The 24,605-nt window shown below is 43.5% G+C and overlaps 1 protein-coding gene across 12 annotated transcripts in view; it reads left to right on the top strand.

Moving 5' to 3' along the window:
• The window catches only part of LOC137658678 (zinc finger protein ZFP2-like), a 196,301-nt gene that overhangs the window by 89,221 nt on the left and 82,475 nt on the right, over window positions 1-24,605 (top strand). For 9 of the 12 annotated variants that reach the window (XM_068393639.1, XM_068393647.1, XM_068393640.1 and 6 more), the window contains exon 3: window positions 19,616-20,767. In XM_068393639.1, coding sequence (XP_068249740.1) covers window positions 19,759-20,767 — 1,009 coding nt within the window. In that variant the 5' untranslated portion in view covers window positions 19,616-19,758. The remainder of the gene's footprint in view (window positions 1-19,615; window positions 20,768-24,605) is intronic. The other 3 variants (XM_068393649.1, XM_068393644.1, XM_068393648.1) reach the window with 1 other exon arrangement.

Raw genomic sequence — 24,605 nt, forward strand, 5'->3', positions numbered from 1 at the left:
TGTTTCTTACTCAGGGGCCCCTGTCTTTCAAACTGCTAGCCGTTAAAGCCTGAGTTTTTCCATGGTCAAGAACTTTGACCTCTTTCGGCTCTGTCTCCTCCTTAGACACAGGTTCTGCCTTCAGACGGACAAAGCAGTCTGGATAAGACTCAAAGCTGGGCCAAAAGTCGACATCTTCAATGAGGACGGCTCCCAGCTTCTCTGAAATAAATATCTTCCCGTTTGTGATCGGCATGTACTCTGCATACCTCCAAGGGTTTACTTCAGAACATGAAGGAAGATCCTTCACGTTGAGTCTCTTGTGAGACCCGCGGGACACTGCGAGATGATGTATCTCCCTCCTCAATGCAGCTTCCCTTTCTTCACTCTGCTTCTGAAAATTCTCCATCATTGACATGAGGCTAGACAGGGTTTTCCCCATTTCATCAGATGGAGGAGCAGAGGACATAGAGGGCACTGGTTCTGGGGCTGGAACCGACGAAACGGACACCGATTCGACTTCATCCTCTTCGGTTTCAGGAGCCAAGGTAGACTCCTCTTCCTGACCCTCCGCAAGAAGGTCTTTCTCGGTGTCTTCTGACACCTCTGACATCCTCTCATCTAGATGGATGTCCTTCATCGCATCCGAGACATCCATATCTACGGAAATCTGTACGCAAGGAATCTCGGTGAGGCTGTGGTATGACAGAACCGCAGATGCCTTAGGGAACAGATAGGTAGCGCCCGGCTGCCGGCCACCACTCATAGCGGCCGGCAGCCGAAGCGAGATAAAGGCTGGCCGGCAGAGGTAAATAACCGATGCCGGCCGGCAGCAACAGAACCAGAGAACCCCGACTACCCGGCTGCCGGCCACCCAAGCCGGCAGTCGGTAGTGAACAACACTAGAAGAAAACAGAATGGATGCCGGGCTAAGAGGCTATACTACCTCAACGCCCAACACACCGAAAGAGTGCCCAAAGGAAGGGGAGAATCTAATTCAAGCTTCCTAACCACTGCCGACTGGCTCTCGCGCCGCCGCTTGGGGGGGTTGGCGGGAGGGTGGGGGGGTGGGGGTGTATAAGCTACCACTGGTGAGTCCGGAAGGTTGAGACCTCCCACTCCAGAACCTTCATTCACTAGTAAACTTACAGTTACCTAAATCGCCGAAACTATTACGAATGCTATCGGCATAATATAATTAACTCCTAGCAATGAAGACTAAATAGCTATCTTTAATCCTGTTATTTATACCGGGAAAGTCGTTCTGGCTAACTAAATAACTCATGCGTTACGAACAACAGCGCCCATGACACCTTCGGTTCTGGCAACAGCTCTTCCACTAAGTTTAACTTAATTTGACTTAATTTCACTGTGAGGCAAGAGCTAAAAATTTATACAATGTAAAGATCAAATACTCAACTTTCCAGTGGCAGAAGAGGCTGGAGATTGCATGATAAATCCAAAATAATCCAAAGTAACGAGAGAGCATTCGGGAAAATCACCGAGCTAGATTGCTATAGATAAAGGAATAAACGTGGCGGCGACAATGGCGCCATTTAGATACAGTACTCAAGGTGGTAACAGAGGAAGGGTACCTTGATAACGGCTCCCCTTCTATTTTGGCCACTTTCCCCCTCGAAGTGAAAACGCTATTCAGGGTGAAGATTGCTATGTGTCGTATCAAGATATACGTCCCCTGATATGAGATTTCCTTAAAGGAAACTTTAAGGATATTCGCGCCAGGAGTTAGAATTCTGGAGACCTAAAGGTAAATTCTCTGGGAATATCACTGTAGTCAAATATACCCTAGGAAGCTACTTATAGGAACCTTCCATCAGGACGACATGGCCTGAGCCTAAAAAGAGAAGTTGTATTCATGATTTTGATATTTGGTTATGATTTTACTGTGGTAGTTTTTGGACCCACAAATGTATTAAGTTTTTAGTTCATACTTCATTTTGTGAACGCAATCAATAATTACCCTTGTTATATACACACACAGCCTAAAAGCTTTAAAAACGTTGTGTTAGATTGGGGGATACATTGAAGTAGAACCTATCAATAAATTTTTCACTTTTTTTCCATTACTTTGATTCGATTGTTTAAGCGAATTACCATCAGTGGAAACGAACAGTAGTATTCTACTATACTAATTTTCCAAGAACAAGAATTTAATAGGAATTCTCTGTACATTTAGGTTCAGTGAGATTTTAAAATCCTATCACATTAATTCTTTGAAACTAACATCAGAGCAAAGGTACACCTAGTATTTCATTACTGTTTAGAAAACGGATTTTGATTGAAGTGAAAAATCTATTTTTGAGTGAGATAACCATGTCGTCCTGATGGAAGGTTCCTATAAGTAGCTTCCTAAGGGATATTTGACTTAAGTGATATTCCCAGAGAATTTACCTTTAGGTCTCCAGAATTCTAACTCCTGGCGCGAATATCCTTAAAATTTCTCCTAAGGATATCGCATAAATCAGAGGACGTATATCTTGATACGACACATAGCAATCTTCACCCCGGATAGCGTTTTTGCTTCGAGGGGGAAAGTGGCAAAATTAGAAGGGGAGCCGATATCAAGGTTTCCCTTCCTCCCTCACTACTATGAGTATCTAGATGGCACTGTACGTCAACCCCACGCGCTATTCCTTTGTAGCGTTGAGCATGGTACTACAGATATAGTAGTTTCGGGAGGGATCCTGCCAAGCTCTTTTCTATCGAAAAGGAGGGCAGGTCCATCAGGACGTCATGGGTATCTCACCCAAAAATAGATTTTTCACTTCGCTCAAAATCCGTTTTTGGGGCTCAGGCCATGTCGTCCTGATGGAAGGTTACCAGAGAATTATTTAGAAAGTACTGTATCTGTGGATTTTCCAAACGTGCCTTAACCTCGGGACAGTTATTCCTTGGTCATCCAGACCATGGAGACATATGACGTTACCGTTATACGTCATTACAGTACTGCTAATCATAATCCATGTTAGTGCTTCCTGGCCCCTGCAGGGAAGAGTCATTCTAGACATAGGAAAGGAGTCTCAAGGTTTGCATATACCATATGAACAAACATAGCATCAAATACATACAGGTCTCGCTGCATGTATGTCTGATTGAAACCAGCGTTACCAGATAAAGTTTGTACAGTACTCGTATAAGAACAAAGGTATTAGCTTTGTATCTTGTTCGTATAGATATATGCAGTTTATTAAAGGCAAATAAAACTCTGATATGTTTTTATTGAAAATAAATTTTGGGGCGAAATCAGACGCAAATATACATCAAGTATTTATTGGTAATAGATAACCAGCAGAATTAACATATATAACATAATTTTGATAAAAGCAATAAGAAACATTTTCTACAATCAAAGTCCAGAAAATGTTTGTTTTCACCTGAAAGGGAAAAATATATTAGAGCCACTGTAATCTGAGAATTTGTTAAATTTTCTAATATGCATTTCTGTGATATTGATTGTCTCTTCACACTGTGTAAGAACACACGGCACAAGTGTTATCTCTATGTTTCTTCACCTCAAATAACTAGAACAGTCCTGTGAGGTGTCAATACCTTCACCCTTATATTGACAGTCCCAATCAATTCACTGTTCATCGCAGCACTAGACGTCAGGTTTTAGTACACTACCTGCCGCCACTGTGGCAGGATGTAAACAATAACAACCCCCACAACTTTGATCACTCTTACTTCCAAAATATCCCACAACACAACCTTTCCCCTTACTTTACTTCAAACTGGACTATTGCACTAAGGGAAAAACAAACAAAACATAACCTTAAAACTTTATTCACCGCAACCAAAAATCATCCGTCATTAACAAACCTAACACTAAAACAGACAAAAATAACACTTTTATATTTACATTATAGCAGTGTGTGTGGGTACACAGAACTCACCAATCACAAAACCTTTACGAATTCAACACCAACAGTCCCCACACAGTAACGAAAACACTTAAGCACTAAAATAAATCACTTAATACTAAACCCAATCATCATATATAACCCAGCAAAAATAATCAAACTTAATACTAAAACATACGAAAAAACCCTTAAATATTTAATATACGTGTGTGGCCACCGTCGTCCATAGACTCCACACACTGGCAACAGTCCTTAAGCCAATTGCCACAACTTCCTGGCAAACAATAACTGCAGTCAATTCGACTGTCCAATCACATTATCGTTGGTCATCATCATCATGTCATCATCATCAACAAGAACAAATCTATTTTCAGCCGGGTCATCAACAATTAAAATTCTTTCTATATTTCGCAGTCTAAATATAAACATCCGCAGTCTTCTAAGTTCATATTATACGGTCCAGGTCGTCATCAATCTATCAAATGTGCGGCAGGCAACCAACAGGCCACAGACAACAAAAACTCCAAGGAGTTTAAAAGAGTCTAAGGAATCCAAAAGAGGAATTACGGCCCGCAATAAAAAGAAAAAAACGCTTACGAAAACTCCTAACTAACTAAACTTCGCACTATAATCAAAGATAAATAATAAACTTTTTATCATTCATGATCGCGCCTAACAAAAATAAATAAAACAGTACTTACTCCGATACAAGAAAACTCACTTCAAAGCCGGCTGTCAATGAACAAAAAACCATAACTGACTCCTGCTACAGTCAAATAGCAAATCCTTTCGCCCAAGACATTCATTACCGCCCTAACCTAGCTAAAAATGTAAACAACAACCTCAAATATACAGACAGTCTTTCCCACTACAAACAATCATTCGCTAACTACCACTTGTTCTTCGGCGCGCACCGCGGACACACAAACACACGCACACACAAACACGCACACGCACACACAAACGCACACACATACTCTCTCGCGCGCGATCTTAGCAAAACTAAAGCAAATTAAATTCTCTCTCTCTCTCTCTCTCTCTCTCTCTCTCTCTCTCTCTCTCTCTCTCTCTCTCTCTCTCTCTCTCTCTCTCTCTCTCTCTCTCTTTGGCAAACAAAAAACAAATTAAAATAAAATTAATCCTCCACACCACCACGAACCGCTTGAGTTCTTGCACTTGCTTTGCATGATGCTTGAAGAACACTCTGGATGACTTCCTTCCAGTATACGACCGAAGACGCTCAAAGTCCATGTACTAACAGAAATTCAGTGACGACGCGATTTTTCTTGGATCTTGACCTGCGGGTGTACTGTCAGGATCCGCTCAGCGAATAAAATAAGTGATCTTTGCCCTTAGTTGTTTTAGGGATAGGTTTGACCCCGAGGTTTCTCCTTTAAGGAGCTGTCCTCCCCTAAAGTCTGAAGTTCTTCGAAGATAGACCTTTAGACACTCCATTGGACACAGCGAGACATCTTCCTTCAGAGGGCAGATTCTCCAGGGACCCCACCTTTTGGTGGGTAGCTCGTTCTTAGCGAGAAATGTTGGGTCAGGAAAAAGATTCAGTTCTCCCACTTCTGTGAACTGAATATGGCCCTCATCTCTGAATAGGGCCACTATTTCACTAAATCTGGCCCCCGAGGCTAGAGCAAACAAGAAAATAACTTTTTGGGTTAAGTCTTTCAGAGAGTAATCGTTATTGTTCACTGTTGAAGCAAAGTGTAGGACCTTGTCCAAGGACCACGAAATAGGCTTCGGAGGGGCTGCAGGCCTGAGTTTAGCACAAGCCTTAGGGATCTTGTTAAAGATTTTGTTTGACAAGTCTACTTGGAAGGCGTATAGCAGAGGTCTAGTCAAGGCTGATTTACACATGGTTATCGTATTGGCTGCCAATCCTTGATAGTTCTGTACTTGTTGGGACAGTACTGGGTCCAATAGAGGGACCAGCCTCAGCTTCAGTTCCAGTACTAGAGGGAACCAATTGCTCTTTGGCCACTTGGGAGCCACTAGAGCTGCCATTCCCCAAAAGGATCTTAGCTTGTTGAGGACCTTCATTAAGAGATTGGTTGGAGGGCACAGGTAAATCCGGTTCCATCGGTACTAGTCGAGGGACATGGTGTCCATCGCTTCTGCTAGAGGGTCTTCGTATGGGGCCACAAAACGAGGTAGTTTCCTGTTGTCGCTCGTTGCGAAGAGGTCGATCTACAGTTCTGGGACTTGACGTAAGATGAAGGAGAATGATCCTGCGTCTAGGGACCATTCTGACTCTATTGGCGTGAGCCTGGAAAGAGTGTCCGCCGTCATATTGCGGAACCCTTGAAGATGAACTGCTGATAAATACCAGCTCTTCTTTTCCGCCAAGCTGAAGATGGCCAACATCACTTGGTTTATATGGACTGAATTGCGAGGGGACAATTTCTTCAGCGGGAGAAAGACTGCCATAGCCTCCAAAATGTTGATATGGAAGGTCTGGAATAGAGAAGACCAAGTCCCTCGGACTTTTCGTTGATGGGAGTGACCTCCCCATCCTTCCTTTGATGCATCCATATGGATGATGACTGAAGGTAGAGGTGGTTGCAAGGGTACGGACCTCTTTAGATTCTTGGCCTTTGACCATGGCTTGAGAAGTGATCGCAGTCGAGTCGGTATCGTTCTTCTTAGATCTCTTCGAGCGTTTGATGCGTATCTTCTCCAGACTCCTGATGCATCTTTTAGCTGTGCTCTTAGCACTGGGTCTGTCACTGATGGAAACTGAAGAGAACCCAGTACTCTCTCCTGTTGGCGTCTTGATATCCTGTCAGATTTCAGTAGTCTTTTGACAGATCCCGCAATTTCTCCCCTCTTTCCTGGGGTAATGGAGAGACGCAGTGTAAGTTCCAATGTATTCTTAGCCATTGAAACTCTTGAGCTGGAGATATTCAAGACTTCTTGACATTGATCTTGAATCCCAGATGTTCCAGGAATTGGATCACTTTCTTGGATGCTTGCATGCAATCCGTCCTGGATGCTGCCCACACCAGCCAGCCGTCCAGATAGGCTACTACCTGGACACCTTCTAGGCATAGTTGTTGAACGACTGCGTCTGCAAGCTTTGTAAAAATCCTTGGGGCTATATTTAGTCCGAAGGGCATGGCTCTGAAGATGTATTTCTTCTTTTGTAGCCTGAATCCTAGGTAGGAGGAGAGTTGGCGGTTGATTGGAATATGTCAGTAGGCATCTGCCAGGTCTATCGAGACTGTGTACGCCCCTTATGGCAGCAGGGTCCTTAGGTCCTTATGTGTTGAAGGGTTAACATCCTGAACTTTTTGTTTTCAATGAACTTGTTGAGTGGCGACAAGTCCAGAATGACTCTGAGTTTGTCTGAGTCCTTCTTGGGAATACAAAACAGCCTTCCTTGGAATTTGATGGACTTTGCCCTCCTTATCACCCGTTTGCTCAAAAGTTCTCGGGTGTATTCTTCCAGGACGGGGTGGAGTGTCGGAAGAATTGAGGAAATGATGGTGGAGCTTTCCTCCAGCCCCATACTAGTCCGTTCTTGAATAGGCTGTGAGCCCAAGGATCGAAGGTCCAGTGATCCTGAAATTGTTGGAGTCTTCCTCCTACCGGAAACATGTCATTGCTTCGACTGTCCGGAGGACTTGCCTCCTTGAACACGTCCTCCATTACCCCCTCTTCCTCTTGGGGGGTATCTAGAGGAGCCCCTTTTCAACCCTCTACCTTTAGGACGAAAGGTAGTGGTCTGCCTCTCATACGCAGGATTAAATGCTGGTGACTGGGCAATCAGCTGCTGAGACACTATCTGGTAAGTTGGATGGTGTAGAGCCACCATCTGGGGCACCGCGGTCATGGGAACTGCGGGAAGTTGTTGCTGCTGTTGTCTGACAGGGCGAGAGGGCAACCTGGGTCTTTTCGTCCTCCTCTTAGGCTGGGGACCCTGATCCGGGGAAGACTTCCTCTTAGCCGACATGCCCCACTTCTGGAGAAGATTTCTATTCTCTGTGGCGGCCTTGTCTACTACTTCCTTGACCACTTCGCTCGGGAAGAGGTCCTTTCCCCAGATATTGGAAGCTATCAGCTTCCTGGGTTCGTGTTTTACTGCAGCTGAAGCAAACACGAACTCCCTACATGAACGTCTGGCTCTCACGAATCCATATAGGTCCTTGACCAGAGTAGCCAAATGTGATTTGGCCATGACCATGTTCATGTCTGGGGTTCTGCTATTGCTTGCCATTGCCTCCAAGCAAATCTGGAGGGGCAGGGATGCGGCAAGTCTTTCCTTTGTCTCTTGCTCCCTACGCAAGAGAAAGTCGGACAGCTTAGGGAGGTTTTCGCTGAACTGGCATCCAGCAATATCTGCCTCCAACTTCCCAACTGAGAAGGTAAGGTGGATTTCCTTCCTGTCCTTATCCTCCGTAGGCAGGGCTAGGGATAAGGGTCTACACTCCTTGAGTGTAGGGCAAGGTTTGCCTGCCTCTATTGCCTTCATAACTGTCTTAAAACCTTTTACAGTAAAGGGGAAGGCTAGGTTGGCCGGAGCAAGAAAGGAGGGGTGTTTCTTGCTAAGGGTGGACACCTTCGAGTTAGTGAAGCCCTTTTCTTTCAGGCTACTTGACTAAAGAGCCTGAGCTTTCTCATGGTCAAGAACTATGACCTCTTTTGGTTCTGTCTCCTTTTTGGACGTTGGTTCCTCCTTCAAGCAGACGAAGCAGTCTTAGTAAGACTGAAAGCTGGGCCAGAAATTGACTTCCTCTATAAGGACAGCCCCCAGCTTTTTTTATATGAATATCCCGTTGGTAATAGGCATGTATTCTTCGTGCCTCCAAAGATTCACATCAGAGCAAGGTGGAAGATCTTTCACGTTGAGTCTCCTCTGAAACCCACGGGACGCGGCGAGGTGGTCCATCCTTCTCTTCAGTTCAGCGTCCCTTTCTTCGTTCTGCTTACGAAGATTCTCCATCATTGCCATAAGACTGGCCAAAATCTTATTCGTGTCATCTGATGGAGGAGCAGAAGACGTAGAGGGTAATGGTTCCGGGGCCGGAACCGACGAAACGGACTCCGATTCGACATCATCCTCATCATCTTCAGGAGCCAAGGTAGACTCCTCTTCTAGACCTTCCGCTAGAAGGTCTTTCTCGGTGTCCTCAGACACTTCCGACATCCTCTCATCTAGGTGGATGTCCTTCATCGCGTCCGAGACTTCCGTATCTATGGTAATGCGAATACAAGGGATCTCAGGTCGAGGCTGGGGTATGACAGCTTCCACACCCGCCTTAGGGAACAGCAAGGCGCGCATCCGTTCACTCGGAAGGTAAGATCCCGTGGCGTTCTTTTGAAAGTCACGAACCCATCGGCGCAGCTTAGTTCGTGCTGCATCCCTTGACTCCGCTGTCTTGGGGTCATCAAAAGCCTCGGTAACCAAGGCCTTGCAAACATTGCATTCCTGGGGGTCCCAGTACTTAAGAGAGGTCCCTTGGAGATGGAGCAGGGAGAATGAGCCCTGCACTCTTCATGGCCACAGAAGTCCATGCTCCTCATGTTGTAAAAGACTCGAAGGCACTTGGAATGGTCCTCCTGTAAAGAGAGGAAAAATAAATGAGTATGCGTTATTTCATCTCACCTGATAAACTACCGTATTTCCCGTGTCATAAGACGCACCTTTTTTTCACGAAAAATGCCCCCCAAAATCACTAACACTAAGAAAAAGTTGTATAGGGGAGTTTGACACACCTCAAACATCAAACTATTGACTTACAAGCACTCAAACTCACGAGAGATAGAATATAAACCTACAATTATCATTCATATAATATAAATTCTTTCATATTTGTATTGCACTTCATTTAATGAAGTACAATAGCAAATTATTTGTTTATTTTGGTAATCAGCTGATGACTCGTAACCCCCTTCCACAAGTAAACATGCCAACTAGTGGTCTCTTAGCAGACGACACCATGACATTGTTGTTTATTCAGTATAGTGTATATCTATTTTCTCATATTTTGTTATTTTGTTATAAAGCAATATATTGATAATGACTTTGTTTCCTGAGTTCCAAAATAATACAAACTGACAGTTGCTGAATAGTCCTTGGCAAAAAACTTCTGTTAGTTGAGTGCAGTATTACCAAGTTAGCAGGAAAGTAACTAGACCCAGAATTACATAAACAGTAGCGAAAGTATTCCACCTAAAAGAATTTATAGAGTTCTATAATCAATAATTACATTTTTGTGTGAATATTTATAGTGTATATGAGGATTTTTGGAACTATCACTAGAATTTTACATCTTTACCAAAATTTTATAAAGAACCTTTGCCAACGCTGCTTTCATGTAAACAATACAGTACTTGAACACCAAGCACTATGAGTAAACGTGTAATTGTGGTGGAAAATACGACTGGTTTAATTGTTTCTTATAAGAATATGTAATAGAATTGGGATAATTGTCATATGGCTAGTAAATATTAACTTGAACATTTCATAATACACCCAAAATTAGAAAAGTTACTGTGCCAGACAATAATCACGCTATAGTCACTAACCATGGATTTCTGCTAAGTTTTTAAAATCCTCTTTTTTTTCTTTTTTCTAAAACTGCCTTGCTAATTTAAGGGTGCGTCTTACCACTTGTAGCGTCTTATCACACGGGAAATACGATATATAAAATATTATTATTAATATTTTTGCATATAGCTTAGGATAGACAAGCTAGAATAGAATTAGGAAAGACACATACTGTACTTGTGTTTCCTGTTCAGCCAATTGCTGTGACCTCCTCCATAATTAAAACCTAGAGTTTTCCTATTCAGGAAACCCAATGGAAGAATATGCCGGCTAGGCTAGCACCTGGCGGCACGATTCAGCCAGCGTCTCGCCGGCTGGGGTAGTACCGGCGGCACGGGTCCAGCCGGCGAGACCGGTGGCACCAACCCGGCCGGCATATGCCGGCTAGGTTAGTACCCGGCGGCACTAGCCCATAGAGAGAGAAAGCATAGAATGAAGGGTACCTTATTAAATGTTTATTAACAATAAATAAGGATGTAAGTACTTAATCTTACTGCCTTCCTCCAGAATGAGGGTTCAAATGGAAAGGGTAGAATGTATCATATAACCCTTTTACCCCCAAAGGACGTACTGGTACGTTTCACAAAACTCATCCCTTTACCCCCATGGATGTACCGGTATGTCCTTGCAAAAAAATGCTATTTAAATTTTTTTTGCATATTTTTGATAATTTTTTGAGAAATTTCAGGCATTTTCCAAGAGAATGAGACCAACCTGACCTCTCTATGACGAAAAATAAGGCCGTTAAAGCAATTTAAAAAAAATATACTGCAAAATGTTCTTGAAAAAAAATAACCCTTGGGGGTTAAGGGTTGGAAATTTCCAAATAGCCTGGGGGTAAAAGGGTTAAACTTCCATTCAAACACAAACCGTTTCCGGTCACTGGTATGTGGATGGCAGTCCAGGAGAGGACTGAAGAACACTCTACAGAATAGGGGTCTCCCACCGGCAGCCGACCCAGCCGGCACAGCTTTTCCCGGAGCCTTGCGTCCATAAGGGAAGGCTGAGCGACTAAGTAGCTGTTATGTATGAGCCTCACAACCCGCCGGCAAGCGGTGAGATTGTAGGACGACAGCCGAAGGATTGCGATGGCTAGGCCATCGCTAAAGGACAGCGGGAATAGGGAAAGGGTCCTGTATGAAGTGTGGGAGGCGGGAGGGTTGCCGGTCCTACCACACCCCGAAGAAACTCTGTTTCAGTATCAGGGCCGTCCTAGGCGGCAGGAGAATATCTATTCTTCAACCTAGGGTCTGCCAATATAGTTAAGGGGATGGCGGCAGTCTTGCTGCCGCCTCTCAACATAGGAGAAACAGGGTTTCAGTGCCGGTGCCATCCTAGGCGGCAGAAGAATGTCTATTCTTCAGCCTAGGGTCTGCAAGTACAGAACTAGTCTTCTAGACCGCAGGGAGAAGGTGGCGGCATCATACAACTACTTCAAGTGCAGCCTAGGGAGGTCTAGCCTCCTATGCCGGCGGTTCAGTCCGGCAGGGGAATAACTATTCACCCTGCCGGCCGGCTGACAGCAAAAGACTATATACTCTGAGGTTCTGACCAAAACCCAAAGCCTGCTATCTGCCGGCCAAGGGAAGAGACAGAAAACGCTAGCCTAGTCAGGCCGGAGTGTGTACTCGACGGCAAGACTAAGATAGGGTTGTAGCCAAAGGCTGCACTCAGAGGGAAGAAGGGATTACCCTTAAATCTCCACTAAAGACGAGTATCGATTTTTATAATAATTCTAGGAGATATCTATCTCCACCTGAATAGATAAAACGATACACGAAGATAAACCGGGACATGTATGAAAGTATACTAAAGTCATTAGGCTAGTAGCCTAGTGGCAGGCGAGAATCGACTACCTTAATCGCCGAAACTCTCTCGTATACGATCGCAGAGGAAGAGGAATATATGCAATCAATCTCTTACAAGTATAAATTGCCTAAATAGCTTCATATTTAATTGCTATCACACTAGGAATGTCTATTATATCATGCATGAAAGTAAACTAAAGTGCATAGACTAGGAAGCCTAGCGTGAGCAAGGTTCGGTTACCTAAATCGCCGAAACTATCAAGAATACATTCGGCATAATATAAATAACTTCCTAGCTATAAAGACTGAATAGTTTCCTAAATATTCATGCCATTAAAACCGGGAAAGTCGTTCAGGCTAACTAAATAACACATGCGTTATGAACGACAGCACCCATGGCGCCTCCGGTGAAGGCGAAGCTCCATCACTTAATTTAACCTAATTTCACTGTGAGTCAGGAGCTAAAATTTATACACTGTAAAGATCAATTACTCAACTTTCCAGAGGCAGAAGAGGCTGGAGATTGCATGATATCCAGAAAATTCCAAAACGTAACGAGAGATAACAGGGAAAATCACCGAGCGAGACCGCCACACTTATAGGAATAGCGCGTGGGGTTGACGTACAGCGCCATTTAGATACTCGTAGTAGTAAGGGAGGAAGTGTAACATTGATATCGGCTCCCTTTCTAATTTTGCCATTTTCCCCCTCGAAACGAAAACGCTATTGGGGATGAAGATTGCTATGTGTTGTATCAAGATATATGTCCCCTGATTTTTGCGATATCCTTAGGAGAAATTTTAAGGATATTTGCGCCAGGAGTCAGAATTCTGGAGACCTAAAGGTAAATTTTAAATATTAAACTTAGCCGGTAAATATATATATAGCTTACGTCTCCGACAGTCGACAGATTCCAAAAACTTGCGAGCGATCCCCATGATGGCTGCCGGGTGTGCCCACCAGTGCCGACTATCGGCCAGATACCGCATATACTTCTCCAGGAGTTCAGTTCTTCTCTGTCGGTGGTAGTGACAGCATTGGTTCCGCTCGCGCTTAACCAAGTTTCTACTGATTGGTGAAGTACTTGTTCATGGTTTTATGGCTTTCGCCGTGTTGGATTATTCTCAAGCAATACGATCTTCAAAAGAAATTCTTTTGAAAGGAGAGAAAAATTTTTTACCCCTGCTTTTTTAATCTCTCTGGATTTTTCATAGAGAAAAGATGGCCGACCCTTCCCTCAGTGTACGGAAGTGTGTTAAAGGCTTTTAGTAATTATTTTATCACTTTATAAATTATTGTTGATATGTATAGATTTACCTCTATATATTTTATATCTCACCCGCCTTTATTAGGCCTCTTCGATTCTCTTTCCATTTATACTAAACACCGTGATAAATTTTATGTTTTTGTTTATAAGCGACCTATGCCTATTCTTTGTAGGCGGTACTGACTTGGAAAACGAAGTTAAACAACGTTGAGCCCATTCAACTTTTATATTTTATATTTGTTTAGATTGATGAGATGAATATTTTTAGAAAATATTTTAAGAAATTTATTCTTTGAATAGTCTTCGTGCTGTTTTCAAAGATGAACTAACGTTTGGTTTATTTATGCTACGCAGTTTGCACTCTATCGTTACGATAGAGAAAGAGAGAATCACGGTTTCACTTTGCAGAAAAAGTTAATCGATTTTTACGTTTTGTTCATTCTTCTTACAAACTGAAGTTTTTTAAATACTAATTTAAAGGAACATGTTAATTTTCAATTTCTTAGTCCTTTTAGTATTTTCCTTTAGTCAAATAACCTTTTATTGATGAAGAGTGAGTGAGCCATTCTCTTGTGAGTGACAAGAGAGAGAGAGAGAGAACGATCCAAATCTTTATTCTTGTCCCAAGTCTCTGTACAAGGAGTTTGAGAGTGAGTAACGTTGTTCTTCTCGATTCAGATATTTACTCTCGTCCCAAGTCTCTGTACGGGGAGAGAGAGAGGATAAAACGTTCTAGTTTTTATTCTCATCCCAAGGCACTGTACGGTGAGAGATTGAAAACGTACTCCTTAGCGATCTAGTTTTTAGTCTCCTCCCAAGTCACTGATCTTTTTAACTTTATATATTTCCGTTTTATTCTATATATATGCATATGTTTATTCATTTTTGCATGTGTGATTCATTTTGTACTAATGAGCTTACATTATACGACATATTTCGCAATTCTAACCTTTTGATTTAAGGGAGAATTGTGTGCTTCAGGTAGAAATCAGCTTCATTAATGTCTAATGTGAAATTATTAAAAAATGCGAGTGTCAGTGAAGAAAGTGCGAAAAACATGTTCAGTGTTGCGGAGGGTTCATTTGTTCGTGCTTGTCGCTTACCTAGTCCGAGACCTCTTTCAGGCGCCCCTACCCCAGGGAGAAGGAATGTCGTAGGACCTAAGGGAGTGAGAGGTGTAAACCAACGAAGAGACGTTCCCTCAAAGGTATCAGACGTTGCTCTTCAAGCACGTCCTTACCATAAGACAGGAGAGACGAAGTTCTCCTCGTCTTCCGGTGATTCGTCTTTTAAAAAACCTTGGCGTAAGGTTTCGAGACCGTTGAAACGTAAATTAATTCCTTCAGAACAAGGTCAACGTCCTAGCTGTAGTCATCATGAGAGTCCCGTTCATAGCGATGACGTTCATGTACAGACGTTTCCGACGTCACGATCTATTCCTAGTGCGGTTGATCCGAAGTTAAGTGTTTTGCAAGATATGCTGTTAAAGCTTTCTTCTTTAATGAAAGCTTACGATCTTGTTCCTGTGCGAAAGGATCCTTTGCTTGTTGTACGTCACGGTTCTGGAATACGTGATTCAGGTCTTCAACCTTCTAAACGAGTTTTGTTACGTCACGCTGACGTTATCCCTAGTGTCAGCTTTGCTGTTAAACGAAATGCGGAGCATAAATCTCGATGTAACTTTGATCGACAGTCAGTTAAGTCGAGTCATAACTTTGATCAGCAGTCACTGCAGTTCCGCCGAGACTTTGAACGTCAGCCACCGCAGTCACAACGTGAGGTTGAGCTGCAGACACAGCAGACACGATGTGACGTTGAGCGGCAGACACCGTAGACACGACGTGACGTCGAGCGTCAGTCACCGAAGTCACGATATAGCATCGAACAGCAGTCACTGCTGTTACTACGTGACGTTTGAACGTCAGTCACTTCAGTCACGACGTGTAGTAGAATAACATTCTCTGCAGTCTTAACGTGACATCGACCCTCCAACTTTAACTTCTGTTCATATACAAGTTGATGTAGCCTGTCAGGCTTTTCCTTCACGTCATTCTGAATATAAATCTCCTTCTCGGAAGACTTTAGATTTATCAGATGATGTGCCTTCTGAAGAAGAAGTTGATGACCCCCTTTCAACTAATGTACTTTTGGGGATTCATTCAGAAGAGGAGGAACGTAGGGTTGTCCAACAATCCCTTGTTTAAAAAAAAAAAAATTCTGAATTTCTTTAGGGAAATTTTTTCCTACTCATTTTGTAACGGCTGCTCCACGTTCTCCGCCGTCTGAGTTTACTCTTGGCATGACTTTCTTCGACTCCTACATATACTAAGTCAGTTCTCTCTCGTTCTTCCAAGAGAGCCATGCGCTTACTGGGAGACTGGTTGGAATCCAGGAGAAGTTTAGGAAAGTCTGCTTTTGCTTTTCCTCCTTATAAATTAGCTTCTCGCTCGAGCGTCTGGTGTTACACAGGAGAAGTTCTCGGCTTGGGAGTACCTGCCTCTGCCCAGGGAGACTTCTTAAGCCTAGTGGACTCTCCTCGTCGTCTAGCCATGAGATACTCCAAGATTTTATGGTCTTCTTCAGAGCTAGACCATCTCCTGAAAGGAGTTTTTTCGAGCGTTTGAAGTATTTAATTTTTTGGATTGGTCCCTGGGAGTCTTAAGTAAGAAGGTCTCTCCAGCGGACAATGTATTGCTGTACAAATTATGTCATGCATGAACAAGGCCATAAGGGATGGCTCCAATGATCTGGCAGCCACGTTCACTGCAGGAGTACTTAAGATGTAAGTGCACTCAATGTGTTCATCGTCAAGACAAATTTCACGATGAAGACTACCAAATCTGTCTTGGCAGCAGTAAGGGAAGGCGACTGGATGGTCTCTCTCTCGACCTTCAGGATGCTTACTTCCACATCCCGATTCATCCAAACTTTCAACAATATCTGAGGTTTGTGGACGGGAAAGTAGTGTACCAATTTCGAGCACTGTGCTTCGGCCTCAGTCCTGCTCCTCTTGTTTTTACAAGGCTCATGCAAAATGTAGCAAGCTTTCTACATTTTTCAGGGATCAGAGCCTCCCTTTATTTTGACGACTGGCTAATAAGGGCATCGTCATTAAATCGCTGTCTGGAGAACCTCAAATGGACATTAGACCTAACCAAGGAGCTAGGTCCCATAGTGAACGTAAAGAAGTCGTAACTTACTCCATCCCAGACTATTCTTTATTTGGGGATGGAGATACAGTGTCGAATTTTTCGGGCCTTTTCATCTCCCACAAGAATGGAACAAGCTCTGTTAAAAGTCCGTCACTTGCAAGAGAAAAACAGTTGCTCTGTAAGAGTTTGAACGAGCCTCGTGGGAACTCTTTCATCACTGGAGCAGTTTATCTCTCTGTGGAGACTCAACCTTTGCCCTCTCCAATTACCATTGGAACAAGGAGAAGGGCTTAGAGAGTATCTCTATCAAAATCTCCAACTCAGTCAAGACATGTCTGACTTGGTGGGACAGCAACGTCAGACTTCGAGAAGGTCTTTCTCTTGCGATCAAGAACCCAAACCATGTGTTGTATCAGATACATCGGATTTGGGTTGGGGAGCGCCACTGGACAGTCTGGAATGCTCGGGTCTTTGGTCCACGGATCAGAAGAAACTCCATTTAAGGCAAGAAACATCTTTCTTTAGACGAGATTCGTGCAAGGAGAAATGAACGTCTTAGCGGACTGCCTCAGCAGAAGAGGACAAGTCATCTCCATGGAGTGGACGTTGCACAAGACTGTGTGCGAGAAGCTATGGATGACATGGGGTCAACCCACCCTAGATCTTTTTGCGACTTCACTGACAAAGAGGCTCCCAACTTACTGTTCTCCAGTTCCAGATCCAGAGGCAGCCTACATAGACGCTTTCCTGCTGGACTGGTCTCACCTAGACATCTATGCCTTCCCACCATTTAAGATCCTAGACAAGGTTCTTCAGAAGTTCGCTTCTCACGAAGGGACCAGGTTGACGTTGGTTGCTCCCCTCTTGCCGTCGAGAGAATGGTTCACAGAGGTTCTTCTATGGCCGGTGGACATTCCAAGAAGTGTACCGTTACGAATGGATCTCCTGCGTCAGCCTCTTGTAAAAAAATTTCATCAAAGTCTCCTCGCGCTTCGTCTAACTGCCTTCATTCTATCGAAAGACTCTCTAGAGCTCGTGGGTTTTCGAAGGAGGCAGCTAGAGCGATCGCAAGAGCTAGAAGGTCCTCTACCATTAGGATCTACCAATCCAAATGGGTGGTATTTAGTGACTGGGGCAAGTCCTCCTCTATTTCCTCTTCCAATACCACTGTAGCACAGATTGCAGACTTTCTACTTTATCTTAGAAATGATCGCATCCTTTCTGCCTCAACTATTAAAGGCTACAGAAGCATTTTAGCTTCAGTTTTTAAACATAGAAATTTAGATCTGTCTGATAATAAAGATCTTCTAGACCTTCTCAAGTCTTTTGAGACTTCCAAGGAGCGTCAGATCACTACTCCTGCTTGGTATTTGGATGTGGTCCTTTAGTTCCTTATGTCTGAAAGGTTTGAGCCGTTGAATTCAACATCACTCAAAGATCTTACACTCAAAACTCTCTTTTTAGTGAGCATGGCTACCGCAAAGAGTTAATGAAGTATATGCCTTCAGCATAAATATCGGCTTCTGCTCTAATAAAGCAGTATGCTTGCTTCAACTTGGTTTTTTAGCCAAAAGAGAATGGCCATCTCGTCCATGGCCTAAGTCGTTTGAACTTCCCAGTCTATCTGAAATTGTTGGGAATGAAATTGAAAGAGTTCTGTGCCCTGTAAGAGCTCTTAAATTTTATTTAGATAGAACCAAAGCGCTGCTAGGCATTTCAGAGGCTTTATGGTGTTCGGTTAAAAAAGACCACCTTGCCGATGTCGAAAAATGTGTTGTCATATTTTATTAGTCTTTTAATTAGAGAGGCTCACTCTCATTTCAGTGATAATGAAGTTAGAGCGGTGGCAACTTCAGTAGCGTTCAAACAAAATAGATCCCTTAGAAGCATTATGGACGCAACCTTTTGGAGGAGTAAATGTGTGTTCGCTTCACATTATTTTAAAAAATGTCCAGACTCTTTATGAGGACTGCTACATGTTGGGACCATTCGTAGCAGCGAGTGCAGTAGTGAGTGAAGGTTCTACCACTACATTCCCTTAATCCCAATATCCTTTTTCTTCTCTTGAAACTTTTAATTTTTTGGGTTGTACGTGGAGACTAAGAAGTCTTCCGCAATCTTTTGATTTGGTGGGTGGTCAAACTTGTTTCTTGAGAGCGCCCAGATCAAGGGTATTGATGAGGTCCTGTTATAAGGGTGTTCACCCTGATTATAACAGCTCCTAGAAGACTTTCAGCATCCTGAGAGGATCGCTGGGCTTCGTAAGGATAGCGGACTAATGAGTCAGAGTATTCATCAGAGTCAGCTTCCTTATCAGTTACCTATACTTAAGTTTTTTTTTTTAATATTTGTCAAAAACTCTTGAGCATATATGCCTTTATTGTTTTAATACTGGTCTTTACCCTCCACCATGGGTGTAAATCAGCTATATATATATATATATTCACCGGCTAAGTTTAATATTCAAAAATTATATTTTCAATTTAAAATAAATTTTTTAATATACTTACACGGTGAATATATATAATTAAAGGCCCTCCCTTCCTCCCCGATAGAGACCCTACGGACTGAGAAGAACTGAACTCTTGGAGAAGTATATGCGGTATCTGGCCGATAGTCGGCGCTGGTGGGCGCACCCGGCAGCCATCATGGCGATCGCTCGCGAGTTTTTGGAGTCTGTCGACCGTCGGAGACGTAAGCTATATATATATTCATCGGGTAAGTATATTCAAAAATTTATTTTTAATTGAAAATATAATTTCTCTGGGAATATCACTTAAGTCAAATATCCCTTATGAAGCTACTTATAGGAACCTTCCATCAGGACGACATGGCCTGAGCCCAAAAATCTAATTTGAAAATCACAGGTAGCTTCATCTAATGTTATATACGGTACATAAAGTTGCAATTAGTGATTTACATCAACTTCTTGATTTTATTAATTGATATTATGTATTTATTTTCAGATAGTGAAGAATGTTTTAATGATGGACAAGGTGTTAACAAGCTGATCAGTTACCGTATTCAATACATCAAGCATAATATGATAGCAGTCCTAGTGATTCTGATGAACTAAGTAGGTACAGTAACGGAATTTTATTTTTTTGTAATGCTGGAACACCATATTACCAATATGGAGGCTGTAGAAAATGTACATTTACACGAGCCAATACAGGAGGCAATAACAGAAGTAATTTATCATTGCCATATATGTATGGAGGCTTTTGTATGTGAAGATATATTTAGAATTCACATGGATAATCATACTGCTGAGAGACCTTTTGAATGTAAAGCATGTGGAGTGAGATTTATTGATGAGGCACACCTGAACAAACACACCGATTTAAAACATGCCAAAGAAGACGAATATGAAGCATGCTCCGTCTGTGGGAAACTATTCCATGACAAAATTAACCTAAGGAGTCACATGGCAGTTCATTCTGAGAACAGGCCTTTCTCTTGCGGCCTCTGTGGCAGGAGCTTCAAGCGGAAGGGCGAGTTGGAGTCTCACATAATCATTCATACTGGAATGAAGCCACATAAATGTAACTTGTGTAACAAAGCATTTACACAAAAGTACTCCTTGAAGATGCATATGAGAATTCACACAGGAGAAAAACCTTTCAAGTGTAGCATCTGTGGGAAGGAGTTTAACAGAAGTTCAACAGTGACTCTTCACATGAGACAGCATACTGGAGAAAAGCCTTACAACTGTACGGAATGTAATGAGAATTTCAAACTTCTGCGAGACCTCAAGAATCACTTGGCAAAAGTTCATGGAAAAGTTGGAAAACCCCGTTTCAGAAGCGTCCCCAGAACAGTCCCCATGAAACGTGGAAGAAAGCTTGGAAGTAAGGGGAAGGATGGAGTTAAGGCAAAGGGGAAATTTGAGTGTGCAATTTGTAAAGAGGAATTTGACTATGTAACAGTTTTTAATGATCACATCAAAACACACGATGTGGACTCCTGCTATTTGTGTGGCCAGGAGCTGAAAAGCAGAGCGGAGAAACGGAGACACGTGACTCGACCCATAGAGCTGAACGAGAGCGAATGTTTTACCTGTGGGGTCAAGTTCAATAAACTAGAAGATTTTAAGCATCACATGAATGGTCATACAGGTGAGTTTTTTAAACCTGTAAAATTGTTTTGTTCCTCTGCAAAATACAAACCTTCCGCTCTTTACTCAGGAGTAATTATTTTGGTGAAAGCTGAAACCGGCCAATAAAGTTCTTGTCAGGGTGTAACTACCCACCGCTAGTTAGCGGAGTGGGGAAGCTGGGTAGGTTAACCCTCCCGCTCGTACTAGCAACTCACCGTCACTTTTTATTTTGGCTCGGTAGAGTAAGGCCGTAGTCTTTCTCTCCCATCAACACCCTTTTAACTGTTACGGCTAAAAGCAACTGGCCTAATGTTTATTAAATTTCCTTGTGAGCTACCCTCCTTACACGGGTTCCCACAGGCAAGGGAGGTAGCAAGAGGCCATGGCCTCTACCTCTAGTGCTCACCCCGCGTCAGCTCTACTTCGGCGGGCCGGCCCAAGCAGTGGCTGACTGGAACTCCTCGGAGTGACTTGTCATGGGACCACAGGTCTCAGAAACAGGTTTCAGTTTCATTCCGGAGGTTTTACGGGTTGCTGTTCCTTTAGCTGGATTCACCCGAAGGGAGGGGATGCAACCTGTATGACTGGGAGATTCGTCTTCAAGTGTTGCGCAGTCCGACCTTCTAAGAAAGGACGATGCATCACCTTTCCGAGCGGCAGCTCCCTCGTCCATGAGGCGATGTGCCATAGAAAGGAGGAGTTGGTTGATCTTATCTTGCGAGATGAAAGATCTTCTCCAGCACTCCCTTCTGAGTGGCAGCTCCCTCATCCACGAGGCGATGCACCATAGGAAGGAGGGGTTGATCAATCCTCCCATGCGAGAGGAGAGATCTTCTCCAAGACTCCCTTCTGAGTGACAGCTCCCTTGTACGCGAGGCCATGCGCCATCAGAAGGAAAAGGAAGAGGTGTTGATCTCTCTTTTGTCTTGCGAGAAGAGAGATTTTCTCCTGAGTTGCCCCCTTGGTACAAAATGAGTCTCGTTGCATTTTCCCTCTGGGATATTTGCTGCAGATAGTGAAGACTGCCGGCCACTTGTGGCCGCCTCCTTCTCCATCAACGAGTCTCGTAGGCATTAACTCTTCGAGGTTATTGCCACATCGTGCTTTTGAGCACAAAAAAACTCTTAGAGCTTTGTGAGGCCGAGCTTTATTGGACCTGTGCCTCATAGTTTCTAACTCTAACGAGGAGAAACAGTTGATCTTTAAGTTCAGCTCAACCTTTTTTGTTCCCTTCGAGGTAATGACATAAGACTAATCACCTCCCCCCTTTTTGGGGGGGCGGGGTAGGAGTACTAAGAGGAAAGGTGAGGCATTTCTCGCTTTGGGCGAGACCCCGCCTCACCAGGTTTGCCCAAGGAGACGTTTTGTGAAATCCTCGCCTTAGTACCCGTAGCGAGTTTGTGAACCCTCCTCGCAATAGCTAGAGTAGCGTACGCTAATGAGTCTAGCTGGAAAGGAAATTGCTGGCGCTTTCTATATTCTCGTTCATGGATTCTCACTGGTGTTCGTGGGCAATTGCCAGCGCTTTGTTGACGCTCGCCAGCGTTTGCTAATATCAGATGGCGTTCACTGATTCTCACAAGCGTTTGTGAGCGCTAGCCAACGTTTGCAAACGCTCACCAGCATTCGCTGACAACCCTATATGAAAGCGTTCTGGAAGTTTGGGACAATAAACCTTCATGCAAGACTTCGCTTTTGCATGGGTATCTGTCTGAGAAATTTTACCTAACTATAGACGTTCGGTAAAATTCCATAAAAGGCTGAAACGAACTCCTGTGGCGCATGCGCTCTTGCCAAGACAAAACCTCAGGGTTATTGCCACAATTACAGTTTACTACCGATGGCTTGAGTCAGCCGCATGTGTCAGTGTGTCCCTGGACACAACGAGTTCTCGTTAGACACCAAGTTTCGTGAATAATAATATTTTTGGGTTATTTTCCTGGACGTTGTTGCACGACGAAATGGGGACCTTATGATATATGCCCTTACAAGGTTATAATCATAAGCCTTTAGTCTGAAGATTTTTAGTTTCTGTTTGCGTTTACGAACGATAGCAAGCTCCGTACGCAAGGTGGCCAGACGAATGTTAGCTTTTCATTATATTTACGATTGATTGATTGATTGATTTAAAGTTTTCAGGCATCCTGACATCTAAGGTCATTGACGCACGTGACCACAAGGTGACCAGACAAACGTATCAGTTTACGTTTATGAACGCTAGTAAGCCCCGCCCACAAGGCAGGCAGGCAAACAACAGAGTTATAATCACTAAACTAACTGTATGTGTTGTTTTACACATCTTAAGAATACTACAGCTAGTCGACGATCAAATTCCTAGGGCAATAATGTTGCGATTCCTCTCACACACATTACTCCCTCAAGCGGTATCAAACTCTTTGACAAATGTTTACCCAGAGGCAAAAATGTTATGCATGCGCGGCCGCAGACGGACATTCTCATATTCGGGCAAGCAACCTTGCTGCCGCATAGGACTACAGTATAGACCATCTTGCAATTAGAACTCTGTTCTAATAAATCATTTGTGTTGATGGCTATATTCCTTATGGGGAACCAGGTTATGCATTACTCTTTTTCTTTCCCGTAACCAGACATACTCGATATGCGGTCTCCCTTCATCCCAGGCAGTTCCTTCCTAACTTCCGATTGGAGGTCTTGATTTGAAAATAGTAATACTGAGACCAGAAACTTCACATGAGTAAATAGGTTTCCTGAAAGGGAAAATTTGAAACTTATTCCAGTTTTTTTGGTCTGAGACGAATAAATACAAACGTTTTCATCGTTCATAGGAAGGAGGAGTTCTCAGTTACGAACGTTTATAAACGTACTCCAACAGAGTTCTGGACACTGCTAATAATTCGGGCAGTGCCCATATGTTCGTTCGCCTCCCTGGTCTGTGTTACGGGTCTGTAGATGGACTTATGCATACATTACCTGTCCTACAATAGATTGGAGATACATCTGAATCTTACCTTTCGGAAGTAGTTGGGTGCGATCGGTCGTTACCAACCGGTCTCTTGCCCGTAAGCGATCACTAGGAGATTCGCTGTAATAACAACTTCCTCTTAATGAGTACTGGCTACCCTGGTTTACTGATTTTAATGTACTTACTCGGCCAACTTCCATTCCGTTGGTGCCAGTTGGAGTTAATCCTTCCCCCTTCATAGCAGGTGTGTGCAAACTGTTGCACTTCTTGACATCAACTTGAGATGTTACTTCCTACGCAATCTCTAGGCCCCTCGTGAGGAACCGAGGGGAATTGACTTTGCGCTGGAAGGTCTAGGTCGCTTGTTCCACTCGGTGGAACTTGCTAACCTTGGGGGTGGAGGGGGGGGCAATAGGGACAATCCTTAGGTATTGTTGACATCCTACTGTGTATGGGTTGACCAGGTAGTCCAGAGCCCTTCCCATTTGGGAGAAATTTTTCCTCACATGTGCTGGTATAACCTGTCTCCCGCAGTCTTAATATCCTGTTATGAACAAATGCCTTCTCCGGAAGGAGCACATAAGGCTACTCACCAGGTTGCTGTAGGAAACAGTTGGTAGGAAATACCCTGGTCCATCTTACTCGGACATTAACACACTAGTTTCGCAAGGAAATCTTGCACGTTGCGCACCCATTCACCGAGTAGGGTGGGCGGACAAACTCGTCTGCCTGACTAAGAGAGGCACTTCACTTCTGCTACACGGAATGCTTTCTTGGGTGAGTCTTTAAATTAAGAACTGCAAACACAAGAAGCTTGGTCCTGTATAAAGGCGAGTCCTACATCACGGTAACTGGGAAAGCAGAGAAAGGCACGCTCGGGTAGATCTGTGGCCTTTGAGAACTGGGAAAAGCG

Source organism: Palaemon carinicauda, chromosome 19 (genome assembly GCF_036898095.1).
Source record: "Palaemon carinicauda isolate YSFRI2023 chromosome 19, ASM3689809v2, whole genome shotgun sequence".
Taxonomy (NCBI): domain Eukaryota; kingdom Metazoa; phylum Arthropoda; class Malacostraca; order Decapoda; family Palaemonidae; genus Palaemon; species Palaemon carinicauda.